Source organism: Dermacentor albipictus, chromosome 7, assembly GCF_038994185.2.
Source record: "Dermacentor albipictus isolate Rhodes 1998 colony chromosome 7, USDA_Dalb.pri_finalv2, whole genome shotgun sequence".
Classification (NCBI taxonomy): Eukaryota; Metazoa; Arthropoda; class Arachnida; order Ixodida; family Ixodidae; genus Dermacentor; species Dermacentor albipictus.
This window is the reverse complement of record NC_091827.1, coordinates 109,028,619-109,048,497: the sequence shown is the minus strand read 5'-3', so window position 1 is coordinate 109,048,497 and position 19,879 is coordinate 109,028,619. Positions and strand designations below refer to the sequence as shown.

At 45.7% G+C, this 19,879-nt stretch overlaps 1 protein-coding gene across 5 annotated transcripts in view; it reads right to left on the bottom strand.

Annotated features, from left to right (window-relative positions):
* The window catches only part of LOC135903462 (cytochrome P450 2D15-like), a 185,885-nt gene that overhangs the window by 19,859 nt on the left and 146,147 nt on the right, over window positions 1-19,879 (bottom strand). For all 5 annotated transcript variants that reach the window (XM_070522576.1, XM_070522578.1, XM_070522577.1 and 2 more), the window contains one exon: window positions 3,428-3,546. In XM_070522576.1, coding sequence (XP_070378677.1) covers window positions 3,428-3,546 — 119 coding nt within the window. The remainder of the gene's footprint in view (window positions 1-3,427; window positions 3,547-19,879) is intronic.

The window sequence follows — 19,879 nt, the reverse complement described above, 5'->3', positions numbered from 1 at the left end:
TAGCGCACACGCTTTACTGAACTAACTGAATTTCTCCAAGTAAATTGGATAATAAAATTCGTAAAGTCCGACTCACAGACAACGCACAGACATGATAGCGTCGGACTGCCCGCCGTGGTTGATTAGGGGCTATGGCGTTGGGCTGCTAAGCACGAGGTCGCGGGATCTAATCCCGGCCACGGCGGCCGCATTTCAAAGGTGGCAAAATGCGAAAACACCACCCGTGTATTGGATTTAGGTGCACGTATAATGAACTCCAGGTGGTCCAAATTTCCGGAGTCCCCCACTACAGCGTGCCTCATAATCAGAAAGTGGTTTTGACACGTAAAATCTCATAAGTTAAATAATAGTGTCGGACTGTGATTTTAATATACGAGAAAACATAATTTTGTTGCGTGAAAACTCTAACACAAACCATTTTCAATGTGATAGGGCTATACAGCTGCCGCTTGAGGTCTGTCTTATGGTACGTTCACACTGGAGAATCCAGCGTCTACAGCGAACGAAATTCTCCTGCTGCCGAAATTTGTGTCGTACTAACTGCTACACCGCGGCACCAGAACGCGATACAGAGCCTTCTGCTGTGTAAAACGCCCACATTCAAGCAAGCGCAGGATATTCCGGATGTTCCCGCGACACGCAACTAGAGTGTAGTAAAACAGGTAAGTGGGCCTAGCGGACGCCTTGGCAAGCGCCGAGGGTGATAAAGAAAATTATCCGTGGCTCTGCTATCGAAAACACCAGAGACCAGCGGTGCTGGGGGAAGGCCAGTGAAGTAGTGCGAAATCACACACTTAGTCTAACTTTTGTAGCAAATAGAGACCAGCTCCGCTCCGCTGGTCTCTGGTGGTCCGCCGAAGGACCTCCTGAGGACCGCCGAAGCAAGCGCGCGGGTTCAACGACGCCACACCACCTCTGTTCCCACAGCGCTATTCCTTCTCCCCCGCTAGGCTCCATCCAACCTCGCCGCATCGCTATGCTGCGCGATGCTATTTTTATACTCTGCTTTCACTCTCTCTCAGCTCTCTCTTCCCCAGCTCTTTGAAGCTGCGGACGTCAAGGTAAAACCAGCGAGGTTCTAACAGCTCCACTATATAGAAAGTCACCGCCCCTTCCAGTCCGTGAAGATGGTCGAACAGCGAAGCTGTGTTAGTTACACCGGGTGTTACGCCATGCAAGTAATCGCCGGCAGTCTCATTGTAAATCTTTTGTTTCACCATTCTTTCAACTCATTTCCGATTTTGCGTACTTCGCATGGTGAGCATGCTTTAGGAATGTTTCTGTTTTGAGGCATCTCTGGTGACTGGCATTAGGCATCTCTGGCGCGCAGCTCGGGGCCGGCCCTATGACGACGACCCTGTTCACGAGCCAACTCTCGCTGACGCTCGCCTTATGCAGCTTCTTTCTCAGGAGTACGCACTACACGTGGTCTTCTCATAGTTGCAGCTGGGATGGAATGTGCGGAACCTCTGATCCAGAGCTCCGTATATTGGGCGCAAGGCCCACCACTGGAGTTGCGGGCGTTCCAATCGTTTTGGTGATTGGTTGGATTGGTTAGAAGGTTGACGTGGCTGCCGGTACTTCTTGCTGAGTGATGAGGTAGGTAAACTACATATCGCTTGCATGTCGTTCTGTTGAGGGGTGGCGTTGCTATTTCTATGCCTGTGTCGAAGAGGTGTTTCGAATGGAGTAACGTTCTATAATACGGGGGAGAATATCTCAGGCAATGAATCTTGTAACCTTCCTGGTTACGACAAAAAAACTTTTTTGATGAGATGGAACAGGTATATCTAGTTTTGAAAGCAAGTCACTATATAAGAACAAGACGTCAAGGGCTTTGCGTTGCTTCGATTGGCAAGTTTATGAAACCAGCATCCGGGGTAAAATCAAGCGGCCTTGGTCATGCACTTTCATGCTCATTTGATAGTGTCGCTTGCGTATGTGAGATGAGCGCTTCTACAAGGCGTGCTCTGGAGACTTCGTGGTCCCGTGGTTGTTGCAACATGTACTTTTGTCGGTTCATTGCAGATGAAAGTTTATGTGCACAACTTTGAGTCAAAGACGGCGATGAGCGTCCCGAAATGTCACCGTAGACATGGTTACATATAATACTCATACCTGTGAAAGGAAATGTATTTAGGATTTAACCACTACTTGACCAGTTTGGATCGCCAGCAAAAACAGGACCCGTTTGTTCATCAGAGCTAGCACTGTATTCTCGCTATTGCACCTCTAATGCTCCCTATCGTTTGCGTCGTTTCATCTCTTGTGAAGGAATTTTTTCCTTGCGTAAGAAATGATGCTCTGTATATCTTGCAGCCTTCAATTATCAATTAAGTCTGACATAACATTTCCTAGTGCCGCCTCTGTAATCTGTTCCCTGAAATTCCTTTCCTTCTGCTGGGGAGAAACTGCGCGGCAACTGCCGTATAAGTGGCTGTGCTATAACTTAATTATTGCTCGTTTTATGGCTGATGCAATTATACGGACACTCCAGACAAATTTCTACCATCACCGTGATGGGCCGCATAAAGTCAAAGTGCGATAAGAACGTATCGCGCCCCGCGCGCTATATGCAGTTTGTGCTAGGGAAAGCGTGTCAGGGTGAGCCGAGAACGATGGTGGCAGCTGGCCTGATGTGCGCCGTGTTAACTTTCCGTGCCCGGCTGTCTGCGCGGCTGAGCGCATGCGCGGGTCACGTGCCGTATCTTGCAGGTAACATGCGGTGAGCGCAAAGCCTAAGGGCGAGCCGAGATGGCTAGCATCTTGATGCGCGCTCTGTTGCCGCGTGCCTGTTGTTAGAGGCCGCGTAATCTCAACTTTCTGAGACGCGGTGAAGTAAGCGGGTGAGCGACTTCTTTGTTCCTTGTTGCCGGCGCCCTTCATCACGTCAGAGTTGTGACAGCGAGTGTTCGTGGCCGTCGAGTGCTCTCTGTTCATACTTGCTTGGGCACGAGTAACACTATGCCGGTCAATTTTATTAGTAAGGGAATGTTTACAGCGAGTTATACGGGAAATAAAACCACACAGCTCACTGGATGTATTTGTGTAATAGTTTATCAATAAATTGCATCACCTTTCAGGTGAAGTTGCAATTCTTTTTGACGTTTTCTCATTTCTAGCTGTGGAACTTGCGTGTGTTGCGATCTGTAACGCAATAATTCGAACTTTTCATGCACTATGTGTCAGCACGTCCCGACTTTGTCCAGTATACGTTTCATTTTAATATTCAGCTTTGTGTTCTTGTTTGCTCAAGTCGCCCTATTTTTGCTGTGTTCTCGAGCAGAAACAGCAGGCAGCCTCTCGTACAAAGACAATTCATTAAACGAAAAGCTCTCAGTAAGGAAGTTTCGCGCTCAACTGCGATGCTTAGCACAGAATACAACCTGCATGTCTCAGCAGGATTCACGGACATAGCGATACGCACCCTCGCTTGCAGTGTGTCTGGTTCCAGAGCATGCTTGACCATGTGCCAGTGGATAGTACCAGCGGTGCTCGAGGTGCCGGCCAGCAGAAAGCTGGTCACCATGCCCACCAGAGTCTCCACTAAACAGCATTCGTGCATGCGAGGACAAGAAAGATGGGTTATATTGTGGGTAGGTACGTATATGGTACTAGCGTAGCGAAAAAGAAATAAAAAATTCGACATCGCAATATCCAAGCACAAACTAAGAAAGGAAATTACAATAAAATAGAGACATAAAGAGGATAGCATGGATCTAAAAAGAAAGGGATAGATCGGAGGAGAGAAAGACTGAAGAGGGAAGATTCTGTAAAGCTGGATATAATGCGGGAAAACACTAAGACGGGGATGTGAAAGAAAAGTGTTAAGTATATTAAGTGTGTATTAGCCTACCGTCAGCATCATCATCAGCGCCATGATAGGCAACCAACGAGTCCAGTGAAATATGACAGCACTGAATCAGAAGCATGCTGATAATAAAGGAGGAGAGATAGAGAAAGCATACCAGCTAATAAAACAACAGGAAATGAAAGGTGCGTAGAGCTGCGTGTAAGTCAGTGGCGTCACAAGCAGGGAGGGGGGAAGGAGCGGATCGCCCTGGGTGCTGCGCTCAGCGGTTTGAAGTTACGCAGTGAAGGGGGGGGGGTAAAGAGGCAAAAAATTATTCCTTAAAGAAGCGAGATGGTGCCAGGCACGTTTTGCTGAGTGAAACAGTGGCATTATGCGCCGGCTGCAGAAAAGAAAAAAATGGAAATTTGTAGGAGGATGTTCACAGCCAAGCCTAATGACTAGCGTGCTTGGCACGCCGCTCTTCGTGCAGACGTCTTGTATACTCTCGATTCTAGATGACAACGGCTGTCATTCCTTCCTGAGCGGGTGACATCATATACGTTAACCGAGCTGCAATGCACTAAGGAGGCCCTTATGGGTGTGCTTCTACAGCAGCCGCCAATGAGCTGGGTGATATTCACGGATTCGAAAGTCTAGCCGTACAATGGATGCGGAACAAGCAGAAGCGAAGTAACAATCAACCTGGAGCCTTTGACATTACATATGTTCACCACAAAGAAAGCGTCACTGGGCATTGCATCACCTTCCAGTGGATAGCTGACAAGGCCGGTATTGCGGGAGACGAGAAAGCGGTTGAAGCTGCCCGAAATGGACTTGGATACCGAGACATTAGAATAATATTTTTTTACAAAACCCCACGTTTCGACCACGACAAACAGATGTCTATGAAAGAAGAAATCGCCCCTGGAATCATCCGCCTCACCGAAATAGCTGCTAGCGATCGATTGACTCCGAAGTAAAATAAAGAACTCCACGACCACTTCTTCGCCACTACGTAACTACCACAACGTAGCATTCACGTACATTTATGTGTATCGCAAGGCAGTGCCACTGATCTCTACTGTGATAAGTGTAGCAGCTTAGAAACAGTGGAGCACATATTACTTGAACACTCCGCGTACCGTGACGAGAGACGTTCTGTGACAGAGCCCTAGGAGCCACTGACCCTACCGAGGCCACTGGTGCAAGCTTCCGTAAAAATTATGTTTCGTGGATGTTTCGTGTAAACGGCAGGTGTGATGCTTCTTGATATGTGACTTACAACGAAAGCTGATGCCCTCACTTTGCAGTGAAAGCTATTTAACCCACGGCAAACATAAGCGAGAAGTATACGTTAAAGTAAAGATGCCGTGGCATGCACACCCGCGCTCAGAGAAGCGTCCTAGAGCGAGATGAATACACGAATAAGTCACAATTAGGTAAATTTATCCATCGCAAGCATTACCGGAAGAAAGCAGATGGTAAAATATGGTTACGTGCACCATAAGCGATAAAAAAGAGATAAACACAAACAAAATAGGGCATTCGAAATCTTATGCGACATTCCGGAACACTGGATACCGGGGAATATCTTTTGGTACTTTTGACGAAGTAAACTTAATGGAACAATAAAAAAATGTGGTCAGTGTCCTAAACGATAGTTATCAGTTATTGCGAGACATGCCTATTTCTCTTCCAGGTTTCATTGTGAGGTGTTTCTCGCTATGTGTTTACTGTAAACTGTGACACTGTGAACCAGTTTGTCGATTTTGCTTAGCAGTGGTGTTGCCACTGCATTTCTTCCTTTCTTTTTTTTGCCTGAACTTTCAGCCATCTACAACGAGCAGCAGTGACTCCTAGCAATCTAGCAAGTGCACCAGTTAAAATCGTTTTCTGTGTTCCGTGCACGCATGCGTCATAGTCGAGCGTTTGGCAACAGGTCACGCCTGCTGGTATTGCGACTGGCCTGCGTGATCAACCACTTGAGTCACGCCGCCAAAGCCACGGTGAAAACCCGGACGTTTCAAATACGCCGAGCTGGCCTAACCGCGGAAAATCGCATAGGAAGCCGAAAGGGCAAGCAGATGGTATCCCCATGGCGAGCGCGACGCCCTGATATCTGCGTGTGCTCTCGAGTGCTGTTTCAGCGAATGAGACAGCCGGTTAAGCTTCGTGTGTCCGTGGCTCCATGACCTCCTCCTCGGCGAGGGAGAAACCGCCGGTGTCCCCGTGTGTGCGTCAGCGCCTTTCCCTTTGCTGAGACAGTGGCGGTTGGGAAATCAACAGACTGCCATATTCCAAACGGCGGCCGCAAGCCTGCAGAGCGTTCGACCACTCCGAGGGTGTAACGAAGACGCTATCGACGGACTTTAGCCAGGAGTAGAACACCCTCAAGTTCAAATAATGACCACGCAGGGCGAAGAAATCGATTGCGGCGCTGCTCATAAAAGGAGGATAGTACCTCCACTCAATATATTTCCTCGTACGGCAGCATCTCCCGCTAGAGGCACCGTAATAAGCGTAACGTTAACGTACAAACTTTCTCCCACAGTTACGGAAGTATTTTTGTTACATGACAAATAGTACATTATTATTCCTAAATATACATCGTGCTCTTCAGTGCTATCTCTGTTATTTAACCATCGTAAACGGAAAATAATGTTCAGCATCGTCGACCGCCCACGTGGCCTCTGAGCTAGATTTAAAATTTCTACTGTTATGTTGCCGAGCACCATAGGCACAGATTGACTGGTTTGTACACTTAGGCAGGTTCACTTATTTTGTGCTAAAAATATTTTATGGTGCTTCGATATCTCGGTAACTTGGGTTGATGCGAGGTGTTTGCGAGCGCATTTGTAAGCGCGAAAGCTAGGTTTCGGTCGTCAGCCGTGCGAAACACGTCTGCATCGATACGGGAGACGGATTCGGCTGTGACTGTGGACGGCATTGCGGGAAAGTCGTTTAAACATCGCTGCCCGAATCGTTATGTAATATTCGTCTGGTTAACTTACAGGCGGAGACAAGCTAATGAACTAGACCTTCTATTACGAATCGGCAGTCAGGGCCCTACGTTGCTGCTTCCGGAGTAGACATTTAGTTGCGAGTCAGCGTCGCTGCTTGCCGTTTTCTGATTCTTGTCCCCATTTTTCGCGCTTTTTCTTGATGTTAAAGGGAAGCTGAAACGGTTTTCAATTTCCATGAATTGCTGGGATTGGGAAGAACAGACCTAATAATTTACGGTTCCGAAATTTTTTCTTCGTTTTGTTAATATAAGGGGCGGAAATCGCTTTCTAAATCACCCCCGCGGACACGCCCCCATCGCTTCCCGGAGCGCCGAGTGAGGTGGTTGCCAGAGGAGGGAACGGGTGAGAGTAACGTCATCCGCGGGGACAGAGCTGCCGGACCGGCGTGCTGGCATGTGCTGGCATGCCTCTTTCCGGCCTGCGCTTTACTGAACGACACTACGAGAGATCTGCCGCCGCCGCTGCTCACGTTTGTTTCCTTTTGCGATTTTCGTAAACTGTTCTTTCCTTCTGTGCTGCGTGAGTGCCTACAGGCAAGGGCGCCGAACATGCCTTCGTTCAGTGCAGCATTCGGCTGCGCGAATACAGGCGGGCGAGACGATGTGGTGTGTCACAGGTTTCCGAAGGACAAGAAGCTTGCAGCGCAGTGGGTCCGTGCGGTGAGGAGAGATAAGTTCGTGCTGACGAAATCAACTGTGCTGTGCTCGGACCATTTCCGTGATAGCCAGATAGCCTTACGACAAATGCGCAAACGCGTTGTTGCTAGCGTTGCTACACTCCGTTTCATACATCAGGTGCAACGCTGTAGAGGCTTGAGATACTTCTTGCAGTGGCTGCGTTCGAACTTTTCCATATATAAGCTCAGTTCTGAATGAAAAAAAAAAGAATTTACCCATAGGAACAATCCGTGTACTTATACGACTGCTAACACGTTCTTTTAAATCAATTTTCTTTTCGGCCTTTTTTAATTGCAGCCCGTCGCGGCAGCTTCACGTGCATGCTCGCGCGAGCAAACGCCGCTGGCACGCTGCGAAGCATGGACGGAAACGAGCGCAGTAATAAATTTTGGTGACCGGACTTCGTGCGTAGCTTCCACAGCGTTGCACCTGAGGTATGCGTGACATTCGTGAGACAGTGACATTCGACGTACTGCGACGTACGAGTGACATTCGACGTATGGTTGCAGTTATCGTGTTTACCACACGGCGGTGCTAAAACTGCCTAATATCGTTATGTCAACACTAGCATGGAGCACGCATACCGATTCTTGATTGAGCCACAGTCACAAAGTCGTATGAATATTGCACATATAATACCTCTGACCATCTCTGGATGTGTATGATAAGCAACTTCCATGACTGTACCTCGCAGCTCTGCATGGGCGCGCTTTGAAACGCCGCACTTATGTTCGCGATCGTGTATCAACACTAAAAAAACCACTGGACTTTAGACGAGCAGCGGCAAGGTGCTTGACATCGCGGAATTGCACCCATGTTTACAATCTAATGAGAAGTTAGTGCTTCGGCATTCTTCCAGCAGCAAGTTCCCAGTGACACTTTAGCGCATTTTTTTCCCGTCATTGGAACGTGCAGCTACATGAAAAAAAAATCATACGTACCAGCTAAGATTTCCAACGCGCGAGAAGGTGCACACATTGCTCTCGCTGTTGGCACACTCAACATTGTCGTTGTCGCCGTTGCCGCCATCGTTTTCCATATCGGCTGTCGGTTCGAACATGTACGACGAAAATACAAGCTGTCCGAGACAGCGAGAACGTTCCATAATGCTTACAACTCAGCTATGAAGCCAGAACAGAACAGCGTACTGCGCTCTGAAACGGCGGCGCAGACCGGCGACTGCCGCGAATGACGTCTCAGCGGCCCCGACCAATCACGGGCAACAGCGGCGTTCGCGCGATGCCCTGAGTGAGGCGCTGGTACACGTTTTCTTAAAAAAAAAAAACAGCCGCTTGCGTTTGTTTCCGCCCTTTTTGAACCAGATATTCGTGTTCAGGGGACTCAAAATTGCAGAATGCCGCAGAGAACTCATTTTTTTCGAAAAGTGTTTCAGCTTCCCGTATATAAAGTAATATTATTAAAGGCATAGCCGGAAAAGAAAGGGCTTGAACGTCGTGCAAACGACATGGATACAGTCTTGGAAAAGTTGATACTCATTTGCCATGCTTTGGGCTAGTCAGCGAAAGAACTACTAAGGACCACATAATCAGTAAGATATTTAATTTTATGATAGAAAACTCAATCATCTGCAAAAAGGCGTATTTTAAGTGACGTGTGCATGGGCAGATCAACAATATAAAGCAGTAATAAAAGATGACCCAGTACTGAACCTTGGGAACCTCTCAGGAAAGAGGCATCAAGGGTGAGTTAGTAAAGCAGAAACGTACATGTCGTAATCACTGGGAAATAACTCCGATATCCAATCAGCCAAGGATGCATCATTTAGGGGCGCTATAACGTAAAACTATTCCAAAATGTTCTATTCCAATTCTGCTATAAGCCCTCCACGATTGGTCAAAAACTTTTTTCGACCACCCCCACTTCACCTGTCTGTCACGCGACGTCACGAAAACCGAGATAGCTCCCCATCTGATATGATGTGTATAAAATGATTATGCTTGATTTGACAGAAAAAAAGAACAACAGTTATTTCTGTTTCGACCCCTTTTCGCCATTAGCCCTCGGCTATTGGTAAAAAGTTTTCGGGCTGCACCCACTTCACCTGCCTGTCACGCGACGACACAAAACCACACAAACTCACCGCGTCAAAGTGACGTGTACGCGATAAAGATGCATTAATATAGCGAACAAAACTGAATTTTCTTCGGAATAGCCGCAGGCTGCCCTGTTCCGAAAGGAATAAAAGATAGCTGCCGCCGATCGCTAAGACGCTGGCTACTCGCACCTACCGGAGAGCATGGGTGTACTTGCGTATAATAAAGCTTCTTGCGTGGCCGTGTAACGTTTTCGAGCACTTTCGGCACATTTACCACCTCATTCTGCCAATTCTTCTTTGTTGAGGGTCAGTTTCAGCGTCGTTCTTAAGCTTCCGTTGCATGCCGCCGCGATTTTCGACCAGCCACCACAAGCTAAGTAAAAGAAAGCCGACCAATCGCAGATGCCGGCACCACCGTCTTCATCCGGTTATCGATTTTCAGTGCACTGGCTCTGCCCCAGCGGATCCCTCTTCACTTGAGCGTTCTCCTCGCCTCTTATCAGCCAATTACATACTACAAGCCACTCAGTGTAGGCGATGTTATTCGTTTTTCAAGCAAACAAAAGTGGCCTTCTATGAACGAGGAGAGCTGTTTGATTGGTCTGTACAGACAACCTTGTGGGTGACCGCCCGGTGCTTGCGTCGGAGGTTACGCAAATTTGACGTCAGTAGATTGGAATAGAAACATATTGGAATAGTTTTACGTTATAGGGCCCTAGTTTAGCGAACAACTTGTGCATAAGAGGTGGGTTTGAGATAGTGTCGAAGACCTTTGCAAAGTCTACAAAAATAGCATCAACTTGGGCCACTTATGTCTAAGGAGCTGCTCATGTCGTGAACGAATTCTGTCAGTTTTGTTATTGTGCTGTGGTCACGTCTTAACCCATGCCGGAAAGTACTTAAAATTTTGTTAGTTTTAAGGAATTATAATATTTGTTGAAAGATGAAGATACCTGCTGTTACGAAAGAGACTGGCTCTAATAAGTCCTACAATATGTTCACATCTTTATTTATGTCCCTATATAACCAGTGTTTTTCACTGAAGCCAGGAAGAAAACGGAGAAATTTGCGGTAACCGTGGTTAAGTATTGAACTATGTGAAATGATTAAATTTCGCAAATGCCTTTTCCAATTGCGAAAGATGAAAGTGAGCTTCGTGAGTATAAAAAAGACGGGCGCAATAAACTGAACAAGGACTTTAAAAGAGCCCAAGCTGAATACTATATAAATAAATTTCTTAGTACTGACAGCAATTCTAGAGTCTTATGGGAGACTTTCCAGGAAATAGTAAAGAAAAAAAGCAATGACCAGAAAGATTCATTTTGAGAAACCTGGTGCTTCTGAGAAGGAGATTTCAAACTCGTTTTACGACCACTTCCTTAATGTGGGCTCCTCTTCAGATGTCCCCTTTGATATACAGTATGAAAATGACATGGCTGTAAAGTGTCTCTCAGATGTCTTCTTATCTACAACTGAACAACATGATGTGCAGGGCGTAATAATATCTATGAACGATAATTGTGCTTGTGGCCCCGAAGAAGTTAAGCCAAAACCACTAAAAGAGGTAAGTGGTATTGCTGCAGTCCCACTGGCCCACATCTGCCACCTTATTATGACAACAGGTGAGTTTCCAAACAAAAGGAAAAAAGCAAGAGTTTCTGCCCTTCATAAAGGAGGAACTTTGATGAATTAAACAACTGTAGGCCGATTTCTATCTTTTCTGTATTCTCAAAGATAGCAGGACATATCTTTACCAAAAGAATAACAGGTTTTTTATATACTTACTACATAATTACGATGGATCACTGCGGCTTTTGTAAAAATAAATCGGTGGAAACTGCCCTTCTCGGAATAATAAAGAAATTATCGAAAAGATAGAAAATAAACTGTTCACACTAATGTATTTTTAGACTTTAGAAAGGCGTTTGATTGCGTGCAACATGAACTCCTCTTGGGTATACTACCCTTTTATGGCATCCGATGTATAGCACTACATCTAATACAAAGCTATTTAACTTCGAGGTCACAGTTCATAGTATCAAATAAAGTCGAGGTGGAGATGAAAACTATTGAATTTGAAGTACTCCAAGGACCTATTCTCGGACATGCACTGTTTCTACTGCACATAAATGATATTGTAAAACTTAAGGGGCGTAAAAAGATGGTGCTTTACGGAAATGATAGAAATGCATTCTTGACGGGAGTCAGCGAACACAAAATATGTGCAGAAGCAAATAAATGACTTAAAATATAAATACGTGCTATAAAAATGCTACTAAATACAGCAAAAAACAAAGCATTTGTTGTTTAGGTCGAAAGGACAACATATGTGCTAGCCTTACCTTTGTAATCTCAAGGAGTACCTATCGAACATACATCTACGATCCGATTTTCACATGTCGTGTTCAATAAAATTTGTTATGGTCTCCTCATCTGGACGCGTTAAGAACTAACGTAGTCGGAGCCATTGGCAGGTTAAATAAGCTATCACTCCTCCCATCTAAGATCACTCCTCCCGTCTGCTCCCTGGTATGGTCAACGACCACCGAGACAAACCTTAATTATAGTTTATTGTTGGAAAAGTGAGCTATACGAGCAATTAGAAACTTCCCCTACACTGACAGCACTGCATCGTATTTTACCAGACATAGCATACTTCAGATAAAACAAGTGTTAAAAGAAAAATATTTCTGGAAACCCTACGCCAATACCGAGCAAACAGAATGAATTTTCAGGAAGCCTACAAGTCAAACAGTCCCCTTATGAAATTAATAGTGAAGACCAGATCAGGCACAAATTATGGTTTACATAGGCTGTCGCCACAAATGCCAGAACTCCCCAATAAGTGTCCTGACATATTAAACTAATAAATTCTAGAGTCTCCCCAACACAATTCAAGAGGCAAGCTAAAGCCATATTTCTGTTGGAGCAGGTGTGAGTTTTTAACCCCTGAGCCAACTCTCGGTACTAGTCTTGTGTACTATATTGTATTTCATTGTGTATTATGTTATGTGGATTTATTTCATTATGTGTGCGCATTGTGCAGTGGCTTTGATTTTCAGTGATTTTCATTCTGTAAAAGGAATTGTATATTTCTCGGTATTTCGCTGTATTTCCATTGACGTATTGTATCTGGGTCGGCATATATGATGTGTAATAATCTGTAAATGAGGTTTGCTGCCTACGCTTCCAGTGTGGCATAGTCTAGTCACGCTCTCTCCGGGCCTTTTTCTATGCCTCCTGAGCCAAGTTGTAAGAAATTGTGTCGAATAACAGAGAAACAAGTAGAGAAATAAAGAATGTATACGAGTAACTTATACGACAAAGTGCAATTCAGGCGATGAACCTATGGCTAGATAATATTTGAACGTTGCCTGACTTAAATAAGGGGAAAATTGAAATAAGTTTCCAACAGGGAGGCAGGGTGTGGGTTGAGACCAATTATCGAAAGATAATTGTTCGATATCTGCTACACCAAATAGAGTATCGAACGAGAAAAGAACGGTCAGGATACCGTCAGAAGCGTTAAGTTTAAGATTAACCCTCAGAGTACAGTGAGGCATCATCGTTTGAAGGGAATGGCTCAGAAGCAAAAGCAGGGATTACCGAATTGTCAGTCGTAAATACAGAGTGGAGGTAGGTGTTAAAAGAAGTTATTGTCAGTACATCAGAAACGGCAACATAGTTAATTGTCAGCATGTCCGAGGATGACGTTGGCGGCAGGATAGCTTTGCAACATTCACGGCAATTAGTCGTCATCAATTTTTGCAAAGTTACCTTGTAATAAAATAAGTTTGCAGCATTCATTTTAGAAAAAAGTTCCGTTTTAGCGCTAAAAAACTGCATGAGTTTTGTTCAGTAGCCAGAGCGATTTCATTGATGTCATCTGGCCACACAGCGTGAGAAATGGAAAAGGTCGCTAGTCATTCAAGGAATTTCAGAGTTTTTTTGTTTTTAAAGGGATAAAAAGGTTGATACACTTACTGACAAGATTTGTGAAAAAATTGCCGAAATATTAGTATCACTAGTGGTATTTATTACCTCAAACTTATGAAAAATATAGCATAACGCATCTGTCATTGCCAAATCGTCAGCGCGGTTAAAATCGGTGAATGTGCAGCTGGAATAACGGGATTTAGAGGCGATGCCTGGAACTGAAATTAAGTCCGACTTGTAATCATATATTCCATCAATAACATCGCATTCGCAGCCGGTAATAATAAGAAGTGTAACTGGTAGTAATAAGATCAAGAACTGAAGTTTGCCGAGTGAAATTCCGACGGTGTGTTGCAGGCCACAGGATATTGAAATGTGCACCAACTCCCACCCGATTGCTACTTTGTGTCCGCTCACTTTCAGAAATCACCACTTTACGCCAGGAGCACTAAATAGCCTATGCTGATAACGTTGCATATAGTTTAACTATTAAAAAATCCACTTGGATTGTGTAAATACTAAATATTAGAACCACGTGGAGGGTGAACGACTCCTATAAACAAATCTCCCACCCGATTGCTACTTTGTGTCCGCTCACTTTCAGAAATCACCAATTTACGCCAGGAGCACTAAATAGCCTATGCTGATAACATTGCATATAGTTTAACTATTAAAAAATCCACTTGGATTGTGTAAATACTAAATATTAGAACCACGTGGAGGGTGAACGACTCCTATAAACAAAGACATGTTTTATAGTTGGGTTTTACACCACAAGGACTCATTATCCGGTGGAGCAGAGAGCAAAGAAAAGGGGAGGTGGGATTGAAGAAATAGAGCAACACTGCCTCCTTTCCTGAATTTTCTGTCTCCCCGAACCAATGTGAAGCCAGGGGGGCTTACCTTAGAATCATGCGCGCCATCATGAACACCTCATTCGCAAGCATAATATGTGGGGAGTAAGACGAGACTAGGGAAAGAAATTTAGAGAAATTTCTAAGGCATAAACGTTTAAAATGGAAAGCTTATTGCCAGTGGCCTGAAATAAAGGGCATTTGACCTTGCTAAATGTCTCGGTGGTTGTACATGAGCCAGCAGATAATATGAGGAAAGCATCGGATGTGCTATCGAAAGTGTATCGTGCCTCCCATATAAATACACGATCAAATCGAAGCTGGACAGGTGAGCCACTATTTCTATAAGAGAAGGACGCCTCCCAGAGCTTCTTGCCAATGTGGCGAGCCTGAAGGGAGAAGTCTTCTGAAACACAAAGGCCAGTGTTTTTCAGCTTATAACAATTTTTCAGCACCAGCAGCTTATCCTGAAAATCTAGAAGCTTCATAATAACGGGACGTGACTGGCCTCTAAAGTTACTGCGGAGTCTGTGACACTTTTCGATACGCGGACATGTCATCGTAAGATTATCCTGGAACCACTTAGCAATGTTGAAGAAAGTTCCTCATCATTCTTGTTAGGAGACTAGCTGATGCTATGTTTATTAATGTTGTTTCTACGCGACCTGTTTTTTAAATGGACATTTCTGCAAAAGAGGGTTGAGACAGCGTTTTTTTCATTCATTCATTCATTAATAATATCGTTAACCCTGGAGAGCGCTCTTACTGGATGGAAGGTACAAAAATTTATTAGGCGAAAATTTGTTGCATGCTTATGGTAATGCTTTTCGGAGTTATTGCGAAGAATGCTCCAAATATAGAAGAATGACACACGTACACTGAGAAGTAGATACATAAGTTGCAGTGCAAGATACATCTCATACAAGACCAAGGGACAAGCATGGGCAACAGCTTGAGACTGTGGAAAGCATACATGCAGAATAACAGCTATATGTAGTCACAATCTTATGCACGAAAAACCGTTTTATATTTTCTTCAAATGAGGTAAGCGAAGAGCATATGATTGCAGAGTCAGGTAACATGTTCCATTCTTCGATAACACGAGGGAAGTGACTGAGCCTGAAGCAATAATTAGGCGGGGCGAGGGGTTGTATGTATATGCTGCTGCGACGGCTGGGAAGCTCTTGTCTATTAACTCGAAAAAAAAGCTGTATGGTTTATCTTGAACTGTTAATGAATAAGCTGAAAAAGAAACTTCATTCTAATCTTCTAATCTTCTAATCTTCATTCTAATTTCCAATTTTTCAAGGCCCGCATTTTTACAAAGCTCAGTAGGAGAACAACGCCGCCGATATTTATTAAAGATTAACTTAGCAGAATTCGCTGTATCCTTGCCATTGCAGTTCCACTGTATGTAAGGATCCTATACAATTTTGGGATATTAAATAATTGGGCTAACTGAAGTCTTGTAAGCTGGGCAATTTATGTCAGGAGGGCACGATAATAGTTACGCCTCGTACTGTACAATGCCTTAGTATCCTTAAGCAAACTTAATCACTATGTGGATTTCATCGCAGATCAACAGCAAACAAAACTCCGAGATATTTGTATTTCTGTACACGCCTCAACCTAGTGTAACCATAATCCAGAGGTTTCCCTTTTCTAGTTATAGATATAAATGCTGCTTTTTCTCGGGTTAAAGTGACTTGCCACGCTTCACATCAAATTCAAATTATTAAATGCTTATTTATTTATTTATTTATTTGTGAGACCCTCAAGGTACATAGTTGTACATTGCAGGGGCGAAAATACATTCCAAGAGTAAAAAAAACAGAATTAGTTTTAGGAATTCATAGTGTAGGGAACAAAAGAGATATGAAAAAACTAGTAATGTATACACAACAACCGAAAAAAAGACATTTACATAATATGAAAATACAGAAAGACGACAGTTTACCAAGCAGACAACATCCACGAATAAGTACGTAACTATGCTATTTGCTGCTCCACATTTTTTCATGTTGATTAATGGATTATTAAAGCGAGTGGGATCACGGATGCTTGCTAATGATGTAGGTAGATCATTTCAGTCGATTGAAGTCCTAGGAAGCAATGATTGTGAGCACGCGACGGTGTTATGACGGGGTACGTTAACTTTGTGTACGCGATCACGACGAGCTGAATAAGGCGCTGGATGGACCCGAAGGGGCGAAGAGATGTGTTGCCGGGTAGTAGACTTTATGAAAAAAGGAAATGCGTCATTTGTTTCTGCGAAGAGATAACAATGGGATTTGAAGGGCACTCTTCATTAATGTAACACCAGCAGTGCAATGGTAGTTAGCTAGATGAAACGAGCAGAGCAAGCTTGTACTGATTTGATTTCGTTGATTAATGTTATCTGATGAGGATAACAAACAGATGGCGCCTATTTAAAATTGGGGGTGGACGGAAGTTCTGTACAACAGCCGTTTTAATGAAACCGGTGCAAGCCAAAAATTTATCGTCATGTGTACTAAGGAGTGGTCAGCTTAATATTGTTGCGGGAAGAAAGCAGGCCCACGAGTGTAAAATAACTTATATTTACAAATGATGGATATGGCGTTCAGGCAACCGCCAGACTTCGTCTTTCTCTAGTCCAATTCAACGTCTTCCTTCACTTCACCGTAACATCACCCTCCCGGTGGGGGAGCTCCGTCCCGGTGCAAGTTAAACAGCCTCACTTATTGGGGGGACATAGGGCTTGAGCCTGGTGACGTGAACAACATCACTGGTTAAGTGGGGAGGCACGGAAGGCTGACCGAGTGGGGCGATCTCGTAGGTCACGTCGGACAGTTGGCGTAAGATCTGGTACGGACCAGAAAAACGGGACAGTAATTTTTCCGACAAGCCGACACGACGTGAAGGCGTCCAGAGAAGGACAAGGGAACCAGGTGAAAAATGGTGGTCTCGGTGCCGAAGGTCGTAGCGTCGCTTTTGAGAAGCTTGCGAGACTGTGAGGCGATGACGGGCGACATCTCGGGCCTGGGCGGCTAAGTCAATAGCATCGCGAGCGTAAGCAGTGCTGGGTGACTGTACTGCGGAAGGTAGCAACGTGTCAAAAGGCAAGGTGGGGTCGCGGCCGTACAAAAGGAAAAATGGTGAAAATCCGGCAGTGTCGTGACGGGACGAGTTGTATGCGAAAGTGACGTATGGTAAAGCGACGTCCCAGTCGCGGTGATCGTTGGAAACGTACATGGCGAGCATTTCAGTGAGTGTGCGGTTGAGTCGCTCGGTGAGGCCGTTCGTTTGAGGGTGGTACGCGGTAGCAATCCGATGTTCTGTAGAACAGGAGCGGAGCAGATCATCAACGACCTTCGATAGAAAGTAGCGGCCGCGATCCGTCAGCAACTGGCGAGGGGCGCCGTGGTGCAGGATGACGTCTTTTAGTAAGAAGTCGGCGACATCTGTAGCGCAGCTGGTTGGCAGGGCTCGTGCGATGGCATATCTAGTGGCATAATCGGTTGCTACAGCAATCCATTTGTTTCCTTTGATGGAAATTGGAAACGGACCAAGGAGGTCGAGGCCCACACGGAAGAAGGGCTCTGTAGGTATATCAATGGGTTGAAGCAAACCAGCGGGAGGCATAGCAGGCGTCTTCCGGCGCTGACACAGGTCGCAAGAAGCGACATAACGGCGCACAGAGCGATAAATGCCAGGCCAGAAGAAGCGGCGCCGCAGGTGGTCGTAAGTACGAGTGACGCCCAGATGTCCAGCAGTAGGAGCGTCATGAAGTTGCTGGAGCACGGTGAGTCGAAGGTGCTTGGGGACGACTAGGAGGAGCTCCGGGCCGTCAGGACGAACGCTACGACGGTATAAAGTTCCATCGCGCAAGGTGAACATCCGAAGGGACGGGTCATTGGGCGAGGAGCTTAGGCGTTCCATAAGTGTTCGAAGAACAGGATCCTTGCGCTGCTCGTCGCCAATGTGGAGGAAGCCGGAGAGGGACAGAATACTGATGTCCGAGTCTGCATCGGTATCGTCCGGTTGATCCACGGGATTGCGGGACAGGCAGTCAGCGTCTTTATGCAGGCGTCCTGACTTATATATAATAGAAAATGTATATTCTTGTAGGCGCAATGCCCAACGTGCAAGTCGTCCAGTTAGGTCCTTCAAAGAGGAGAGCCAGCAGAGGGCGTGATGGTCGGTGACAACGCAGAAGCTCCGACCGAAAAGGTACGGGCGAAATTTCGCGACCGCCCATACGAGCGCGAGACATTCTCTCTCAGTAATGGAGTAATTTCGCTCGGGCGTGGAAAGGCGGCGGCTAGCGTAAGCGATGACACGGTCTTGGCCCTGTTGACGCTGAGCGAGGACAGCGCCGATGCCATGACCACTCGCGTCAGTTCGTACTTCAGTGGGCGCAGAAGGGTCAAAGTGGGAGAGAATCGGGGAAGTGGTAAGCCGCTCAATCAGGGTAGAGAAGGCTTTCTCCTGTAGCGGTCCCCAAGAGAAAGAGGCGTCTTTCTTAAGAAGGTCAGTGAGAGGGTGAGCGATGTCCGCAAAATTTTTCACAAATCGCCGAAAATAAGAGCATAAGCCCAGAAAACTACGGACATCGTTCGTTGAACAAGGTACAGGAAAATTTCGCACGGCGTGAACTTTCTGTGGATCAGGTTGGATTCCGGCGGCGTTGACGAGATGACCAAGCATGTTAATTTCACAACGACCGAAATGGCACTTGGAGGAGTTTAGCTGAAGGCCAGCCCTGCGAAACACGGAGAGTATGGTTGTGAGGCGCCGCAGGTGGCTCTCAAAGTTCGGCGAAAACACAATCACATCGTCGAGGTAACACAGGCATGTAGACCACTTCAAGCCGCGCAAGAGAGAGTCCATCATGCGCTCGAATGTAGCTGGCGCATTGCATAATCCAAAGGGCATGACTTTAAATTGGTACAGACCGTCCGGTGTGACAAAGGCGGTTTTCTCGCGGTCCATCTCATCGACGCTAATCTGCCAATAGCCGGAGCGGAGGTCAATTGATGAAAAGTATTGGGATCCGTGAAGGCAGTCAAGAGCGTCATCAATGCGAGGCAAGGGATAAACATCCTTCTTTGTTATCCGGTTGAGGTGACGGTAGTCAACGCAGAAGCGCCACGAGTTATCTTTTTTCTTTACTAAGACAACCGGTGATGCCCACGGGCTACTGGAGGGTTCAATGATGTCCTTGTCCATCATCCTGTCTACTTCTTTCTGTATGATGGCCCTTTCTGTTGCCGAGACACGATATGGCCGCCTATGAATGGGGCTGGCGTCACCGGTGTTGATGCGATGCGTGACAACAGATGTCTGGCCAAGTGGACGGTCGTCCAAATCAAAGATGTCCCGATAGGATGACAGGAGATGACGAAGAGCTTTTGTTTTCTCGGAAGGAAGGTCGGGGGCGATCATCTTAGAAACATCGTCCGCAGGCGTCGAGTACGAAGGAGTGGATGACAAAGGTCCGTTCGTACTGAGGAAGGATTCAGAGGTCAAAAAAGAAATCTGAAATTCTTCCAAAGGAG